This window comes from Abramis brama, assembly GCF_963993115.1.
Source record: "Abramis brama genome assembly, chromosome: 7".
NCBI classification, from domain to species: domain Eukaryota; kingdom Metazoa; phylum Chordata; class Actinopteri; order Cypriniformes; family Leuciscidae; genus Abramis; species Abramis brama.
In genome coordinates, this window is record NC_139969.1 from 45,051,472 (window position 1) to 45,060,284 (window position 8,813).

The window sequence follows — 8,813 nt, forward strand, 5'->3', positions numbered from 1 at the left end:
AATGTAGACATTTTTCAGATGAGAGCAAAACATGACAAAATATATTAAAAGACTTACAGAGCTCTTCTGGAGGTTTTGATGACTGCCGATAATCTAATGAGACACTCGTCTGATTTCTTGAATTTCTGAAGCTCAAACTCCTCCAGCTCTTCCTCTGACGTCAACAACACAAAGGCTAAAGCAGACCACTGGGCAGGTGAAAGGTCACCAGATGAGAGACTTCCTTTGCTAAGGTGGGTCTGGATCTCTTTCACCAGAGTTTGGTCGTTCAGTTCATTCAGACAGTAGAACAGATTGATGGATCTCTCTGCAGGAAGATCATCTTCTAATTTCTGCTTGATGTACTGATCTATTTCCTTGTTGCTCTGGTCATTGCAGTCTTGCTGTGTCAACAGACCTCGTAAGAGTCCTCGATTGGACTGGAGCGACAGACCGAGGAGGAAGCGAAGGAAAAGGTCCAGGTGTCCATTGTCACTCTCAAGCGCCTTGTCCACTGCAGTCTTGAGGAAATCAATCATGGTTTCATTTCTGTTTTCCTGTTCTGTAGACTCATGATCAAACACACTTGTCTTGTTGATGTCCAGAAACAGATGTGCATAAAGGGCTGCAATAAACTCTTGAATGCTCAAGTGAACAAAGCAGTACATGGTACCAAGAACGATCCCTGTTTCCTCCTTAAAGATCTGGGTACACATGCCTGAGTACACTGATGCCTTATAGACGTCAATACCACAGGCTTCCAGGTCTGTGTCATAGAAGATCAGGTTGCTGCTTTCCAGCTGATGAAACGCCAGTTTCCCCAGTGAAAGGATGGCGTCTTTATCCCAGGAAACATCTGGTGTGTATTCTCCATCATACTTCCGGCGGCTCTGCTGGATCTGGAAGCGGAGAAAGTGTGTGTACATTTGTGTCAGAGTCTTGGGAGTGTCTTCAGTGTTTGATTCCTGCAGTGTTTTAGAGATCTCATCAGCCTGAGTGTTTTTCACATCATTATTTCTTTTCTCCTCCAGAATGTTCTGGAGAACCGTGGCTGAAATCCAGCAGAAGACTGGGATGTGGCACATGATGAAGAGACTCTTTGATTTTTTAACGTGATCAATGATTGTGTTGGCCTGATTCTCATCAGTGAATCTTTTTTTGAAGTACTCTTGCTTTTGTGCGTCACTGAATCCTCGTATCTCTGTCAGCCGGTCGATGCAGTCAGGAGGAATCTTACTGGCAGCTGCTGGTCTGGTGGTGATCCAGATGAGAGCAGAAGGAAGCAGATTTCCCTTCATGAGGTTCGTTAGGAGAACATCCAGAGAGGCTGGTGACGACACATCACGCCACGTCTCATTACGATCAAACTTCAGAGGAAGGCGACATTCGTCCAGTCCATCAAGGATGAACAGCACTTTGAACTGATTCCTTCTTGTAAGGTTCAGTCCTTTTGTTTCTGGGAAAAATTGAGTTATAAGGTCCATCAAACTTAGTTTTTGTTTCTCCTTTAAGTTCATCTCTCTGAATGGAAGAGGAAATATGAAGCTGATATCTTGATTTTCTTTTCCTTCAGCCCAGTCCAGAACAAACTTTTGCACAGAGACTGATTTCCCGATGCCAGCGACTCCTTTTGTCAGGACAGTTCGGATCTCCTCGTCTTGTTCAGGAGCTTCAAACATATTTGTGCATTCAACCTGTATCTCTTGTGCTTCATGACGCCTGGAAGCAACTTCAATCTGTCTCACCTCATGTTCAGTATTGACCTGTTCACTGCCGCCCTGAGTGATATAGAGATCTGTGTAGATGTTATTCAGAAGTGTGGAGTCACCTTGCTTCGCAATTCCTTCAAACACACACTGATACTTCTTCTTTAGGCCACATTTCAGCTGATGAATGAAGAACAGCTCATCTAAACACAGCAACAGAAAACAGATAGTTTTAGTCTTCATTTTCTCTCCTACATTTATAAGAAACAATCAGACAGATGATCATGAGTCTCTAACCTTCTAGAGCATCAGCAGCTTCATCTTGCTTCATCTCTCTCAGGTAATGTAGTGTGAGATCAAGAGCTGATTCTGTGATACTGGATCTGTTCTCAATAAAGTCCTTCACAAAGTGTTGTGTGTTCTCTTTCTGTAATATTTTCTTAAACTTCTCCAGCTCATTCTTCAGAAAATTGATTATTTTGCTCTCAAGATCCTACAAACAAAAGTAAGAAAAAAGCCACAATGGTAACAATTTACGGTAAGGGTACATGAATTATCATGAATTCATGTATAAATTCATGCATGAAATATGCATTCATTCATGCATTAATATCTCATGAATCATCAGGAACTAACATGAGTTCAACGTTTTTCATTCATGACTTCATGGATGAACAACACCTTAATTAAAACATTAACTAAGATGAGTACATCATCATGAATTATGATTTATTACGCATGATCATGATGTTTTCTTTGTTCACACAAAAAATTGGTCTTTACCACCCATTGTGGATAAAGCTATGGTTATGGTACATGAATCATCATGAATTCATGCATAAAAAAGTATTAATTCATGTATGCAAGACTGCTCTTCGAATTATTAAAGGAATGTACAAAAATCCACATTATCTAATGCATGCATACAGGCTAGAACAGTATATAAATTAATGTGAGAACTTTTTTTCTGAATTATGATCTGAGTTTCCAAGCATGTTCATGTCTTCTCATAGCCTGCAGGTAAATGGACAGAGCCCAAAATTGGCCAATCACAGCACATATTATACGAATTCTGTTGGCGTTCAAATACTAGTCATCATTAACTAAGCATTATTTATCAATGACTTCATCATGTGTGTGGCCCCTCAACTAAAGTGGTGACTTGGTGCTTTGAAACACTGATGAACAATGTGTTTTCATTATGATCTGAGTTATCCATCATGTTCATGTCTTCTTCATAGCCTGCAGGTAAATGGACAGACCCCAAAATTGGCCAATCACAGCACATAGCATACGAATTCTGTTGGCATTCAAATACAGTAGTCATCATTAACTAAGCATTATTTATCAATGACTTCATCATGTGTGTGGCCCCTCAACTAAAGTGGTGACTTGGTGCTTTGAAACACTGATGAACAATGTGGCATAACTGTGAAATGACATGAATATGAACATGAAAGTTCAAGCCTTTGCAAACAATGTACTGTGGACACAAATGGCGAAGCGTTACGACATGTTTTACGGCAGTGATATCAAACGCTCATTGGCTCTCGCATGCTTCGTCACAGATTGCGACATGCCGTGTTTAAGTTGTGTACTACATTTGAAATGGAGAAGCGCGCGCGCCTTCACAGAGCGAACAGCAAACCGAACCGGATTAACATTTTCATGGATTAATAACTTAAATTCTGCTCTGTAACGTTACCTCATACAAAACTATTATATAACGTTACTAGCAGAGAGGACTGCGACACATCGTCATGTGAACGACTTTTGGTACCGGTTTTGACATTTTCTCAATAAATAAATGATTGTGATTGTCTGTCTGTTGTTTTAATTTATAATTGTAGTTACGTAGTTTTAAGAAATGGTTAGGTTTAGGGGTAGGGGTAGGATTAGTTGCTCAAACTATCTTTTAATGCTACATTGTTAATAAAACTGCCATTTCCCTACACATATCTGTCCATTACGTTTTATCCTTTTAATATTGTCTATAAAATGGGTATGTTTAGGTGTGGGAGTAGGTTTAAGGGATCTTACATTTATAATCTATAAAATGGTAAAAGGGAAATTATACAGATATCTTTATAATATGAAATATTCGTAAATAGTTTAACGTACATTTTTTAGCTGTAAAATCGTAATGATGTTATGTAACTTTACTGCTTTATTCTGAACGGTATAAACCAGTTAAATCAACAGCTGGAAAGAGCTGAGAAGGAATTCAGTACATACACCATGAACTTTATTTTAAGTGCCTGTATATCTGAAAACTCTTTACAAAACCATAAAGCTGTTTTACAATTTCATGATATGGAGGAGTCACATCAGTAGCTTAAAGGTGACTCTTTACCCAAAAAGAGATCAAGCTGTTTGTGAAACATTTTTTTTAAACAGCTTTATGGTTTTTAACTGGTTTATACCATTTAAGAATAAAGCAGTAAAGTTAAGATCAAAGTCCATTTGTGTCCACAGTACATTGTTTGCAAAGGCTTGAACTTTCATGTTCATATTCATTTCACAGTTATGCCACATTGTTCATCAGTGTTTCAAAGCACCAAGTCACCACTTTAGTTGAGGGGCCACACACATGAGGAAGTCATAGATAAATAATGCTTAGTTAATGATGACTACTGTATTTGAATGCCAACAGAATTCGTATGTTATGTGCTGTGATTGGCCAATTTTGGGGTCTGTCCATTTACCTGCAGGCTATGAAGAAGACATGAACATGATGGATAACTCAGATCATAATGAAAACACATTGTTCATCAGTGTTTCAAAGCACCAAGTCACCACTTTAGTTGAGGGGCCACACACATGATGAAGTCATAGATAAATAATGCTTAGTTAATGATGACTAGTATTTGAACGCCAACAGAATTCGTATAATATGTGCTGTGATTGGCCAATTTTGGGCTCTGTCCATTTACCTGCAGGCTATGAGAAGACATGAACATGCTTGGAAACTCAGATCATAATTCAGAAAAAAAGTTCTCACATTAATTTATATACTGTTCTAGCCTGTATGCATGCATTAGATAATGTGGATTTTTGTACATTCCTTTAATAATTCGAAGAGCAGTCTTGCATACATGAATTAATACTTTTTTATGCATGAATTCATGATGATTCATGTACCATAACCATAGCTTTATCCACAATGGGTGGTAAAGACCAATTTTTTGTGTGAACAAAGAAAACATCATGATCATGCGTAATAAATCATAATTCATGATGATGTACTCATCTTAGTTAATGTTTTAATTAAGGTGTTGTTCATCCATGAAGTCATGAATGAAAAATGTTGAACTCGTGTTAGTTCCTGATGATTCATGAGATATTAATGCATGAATGAATGCATATTTCATGCATGAATTTATACATGAATTCATGATAATTCATGTACCCTTACCGTAAAGTGTTACCGACACAATTTAAAAAAAAAATGTACATCTACATTTGGTCAACACAATTTATTCAATAACTATAATATCTATACAAAAATCCAGTTAAAAGACTAACATGTTAACCAGCTGATATTTGTAACAAATAGAAAAATAAAATATATATAAGAGCTTCAAAGGAAAAAATGGATCTGGAGGAATTAAATAAAATGTTTGTTCAATAACATATTTGTTTGTTGTAAATATTAAACATTTATAAAAATGTGTTTTCCTACCTGGAAGATTCCTAGAAGATTGTCTTTGAAATTCTCGTGGTTCCTGTGAGTCTGAACGTCTGAGTCTAATGTCTCATATTGAAGCCTGTAATCAAATAAATCAATAAATCAATACTGATTTTCCAGGCAAAATTTCACAGAAAGAGAAAAAGCATTAGCTGTGAATACTCTGATAAAATATTTATCAGATCAAATATTTATCAGAGTATTCAATAATAAATATCATGATAAATGATTCAATGATAAATAATGATAAATATTGGATCTAAAAATGTTTCATGATTGATATTCACTGATACAACTTTTAAACACAGACAACGTGTGACAAAAAATTAGAAACTCATGAAATACCTTTCATTAGATGATGGTGTTTTCTCACTGAAGTCTGGTGGATGTCCACCTTTAGACCAATCACTCTTCAGAGACACAGAGCTGGACACATGTGAGCCTGATCTTACACTGATGACACACAGAACAGAGAGAGAGAGAAAACACTTTAGTAAAGGAGGATCAACTGTGTGTGAAACACATCTGTGTCTTTATCTAATCCTCCACAGAAATACACACACTCACACAATTTACTGTTTTATAGTTAACTACTATTTTATTTTACTGGCTCACATTAGTTTAACGATTTCTTTAATATACATGAGAGAGATTAAATATGTTAAAAAATACTTCACTCTATTTTATGAGAACATTTCAAGTTTTTGTTTATTGACAGAAATAGAGAGCAGAAATGTCTGTGTGACACAGTTGTGTTAGCATACTTGAATTAAATTAAGTGTATAGTTGTTTCCTAATGTCTGTCAATAATTGTATGATCTAAAAACTGAAGTCATTTATCTGGATTAATTCAGCGTCTAGAAGGTTATTAATAATTTATTAACTGTGATATTTTCTATAGAGCAAACAGGCCTTTATAGATAAAGTCAGAGTTAATTTAAGAAGTTAAAAACTGAAGTTGTGCAAATATAGAACAATGCTTAAAGTTGTGTTATTGACAGGGAAACACAAAGTCCAGTGGAGTTTAAAGTGATGAAAACAGACGCAGTCTTACCTGTGTTTCTCTGAGAGCCTCATCTGAGAGAGAGAGTCCTTTCCTCTTTCCTCTGACATACTGCAGCTAAACTGACACTGAAAACTGATCAGCACTGCTTTCTGGAAACACTCAATCCTTCAGCATCACCTGGAGATGACACCATTTTACACAGATGAAGAACATCTTATTTAAGACAATAATGAAGAATGCGGAGTTATCATCAACAACAGCAACAGCAAAAACTATCTATAAAATAAAGTGAGTTACAGACAAATATATTGCCATGTAAAATAACCGAATGGTCTTAATCATTTCTGATTGTTTAATGAGTTTAACTGACTCTAAATATTAATTCATTGGGGAAAAGCAATTGTGTTTAAAAATTTGATTTGTTATATTCTCTATTACAGTTATCAGTATCATTTTACAGTCATATTTACCCAATCTGTATTAATTGTTGAATCGGTTTCAAGTTCACAATGATGGTTGATTTCATTACTTTTAAATGATCCTAAAACAACTGATTGAGTAAAAGTAAGCAGAATTATAATAGACATACTGTATAACTACTAATCATAATTGCTATATCTGAACTGAGATATTCAGTTTAATAACAGCAGATTGTTGTTCACTGACGTCAGGCTTCATCTGTCTGTCTACTGTAAATGTCTGCTTCAAAAATACTTTCGATTTCACATCACATAAACAACAGCCTAAAACTGAAGAGGAAATGGGAGAAAACTTTCAGAAACATATTCGTGTTCAATAACCCTTTCTCACTAAAACTTCATGTTTTAACTTCAAAAGATTGTAATTTCTGGCAGATTCTTCGTCTGTTCGGAGTAGCAGAAGAACAGCCTTCTGTAACAACACATTTATCTCGCTTAATATACAATATGAAGATCCTAATAATTACAAATGACTGTAATGGAGAATGTATTAAACTTACTTGCAGTCTTGTCTACTAAGAAGAGAATTTATCAGTATTTTAAACTCAGTAACGCTTGTTGTCAGTCCGCGCACGTCGCTCCAGGATCCTTACTAAAAGTGTACGTGCGCCCGAAAGCCAAAAATGGCGTAGGCCCACGACATTATATTTATGTTATATATATATATATATATATATATATATATATAATTATACATTTATATTTATTGAATATAAAAACTGTTGTGTAACTTCTCAGTAATGATTTTCATGTAATTTAAGTGTTTAACTCCATTAATGAGAATTGCATATTTAATCTAAATGTTTATATCAGAAGTAAAACATATTTTAAATCATTCTTTTATTTATTTAAACTGTTATTGTGAACATGCACTGTATTTATGATTATGACTCATAATGAAGATGTGCGGTTCTCCTTCCTCTGCCGTTAGATAAAGGCTAATGCGCCAGTTTCACTGAACGGCCCAAAAAAGCGACCAAACGACATTTAACTCCAGCTCACCATCGGTTCGCCAAACTGCTCCGTCTCCAAAGCGTTCGTTCACATGGGTCACAGTTTGCGTGCAGGAGCGCACATTTTCCCGTCAAGTTTGTTTTTATAAATCACATCTTATGCATCGGAAGTGTCGTCCGCCTCTCTCTGGGCCTGTTCTGTGATAAACGAGGCCAGATGCTGTTACTTTCGTTTTCCTCTTCTTCGTGTGTTTCACAGGAGGGTTTGGAGCAGCTGAACAGTTGCACACCGACACCTACTGCACTGGAGCGGGATATTATACCACATATATCTCTAAATCCTGTTTGATGTATATTAATGCTTTATAAATGAATTAACTGTTTACTAATGCATAACTAGTGATTAATAGCGTGGAGTTATTATAAAGTGTTATAGAAAGTTCCAGTTAAACAGCAGCTCTACAGTCTCAGAGCCTCTCTAGGACAGCAGCCATTCAGACAATAGAGAAGTGTGAGCGACGTGTGTTAATGGGCCACTGCAGTTCCTGCTCCAGCCTACAGGAGCGCTGCTGAGTACGGACTTACACACACACACACACACACACACACACACACACATGAAGGTCCCCACTGGGTCAGACATGTACAAAATTAGTTTTTTAGCTGATTTTACACAGACACTCACACTCTGTAATTTGGCAAAATTGTGACTTTTTGGATAAATGTAAAAATTTTGATTCCATGTTGCATAATATGTATAACACACTCTGTGTAGATCAAATAGGAACATATAGCACCATAATGGCCAAAAATGGCCCATTGAAACCCATTAAAACGTTGTTTAAAGCCGGGGCCGTCATTAATACATGAATCATGACTTATGTTGAAACATCCTTTCATTTTGAAGCAAAAGTATTATATTTGCATTATATACTGTATCCACCAGATGACGCCACTACATAGGTATTCCCTATGGGGGGAAATACACGTTATTTTCCTGGT

At 36.3% G+C, this 8,813-nt stretch overlaps 1 protein-coding gene across 9 annotated transcripts in view; it reads right to left on the minus strand.

Annotated features, from left to right (window-relative positions):
- Window positions 1–8,053, minus strand: part of LOC311087309 (uncharacterized protein) — a 504,672-nt gene extending 496,619 nt beyond the window's left edge. For 2 of the 9 annotated variants that reach the window (XM_084120622.1, XM_084120620.1), the window contains exons 1-6: window positions 7,861–8,053; window positions 6,428–6,556; window positions 5,719–5,826; window positions 5,368–5,452; window positions 1,983–2,178; window positions 58–1,888 (exon numbers count right to left, since the gene is read on the minus strand). In XM_084120622.1, coding sequence (XP_083976748.1) covers window positions 58–1,888; window positions 1,983–2,178; window positions 5,368–5,452; window positions 5,719–5,826; window positions 6,428–6,486 — 2,279 coding nt within the window. In that variant the 5' untranslated portion in view covers window positions 6,487–6,556; window positions 7,861–8,053. The remainder of the gene's footprint in view (window positions 1–57; window positions 1,889–1,982; window positions 2,179–5,367; window positions 5,453–5,718; window positions 5,827–6,427; window positions 6,557–7,860) is intronic. The other 7 variants (XM_084120623.1, XM_084120621.1, XM_084120626.1 and 4 more) reach the window with 4 other exon arrangements.
- Between the last annotated feature and the right edge of the window lie 760 nt (window positions 8,054–8,813).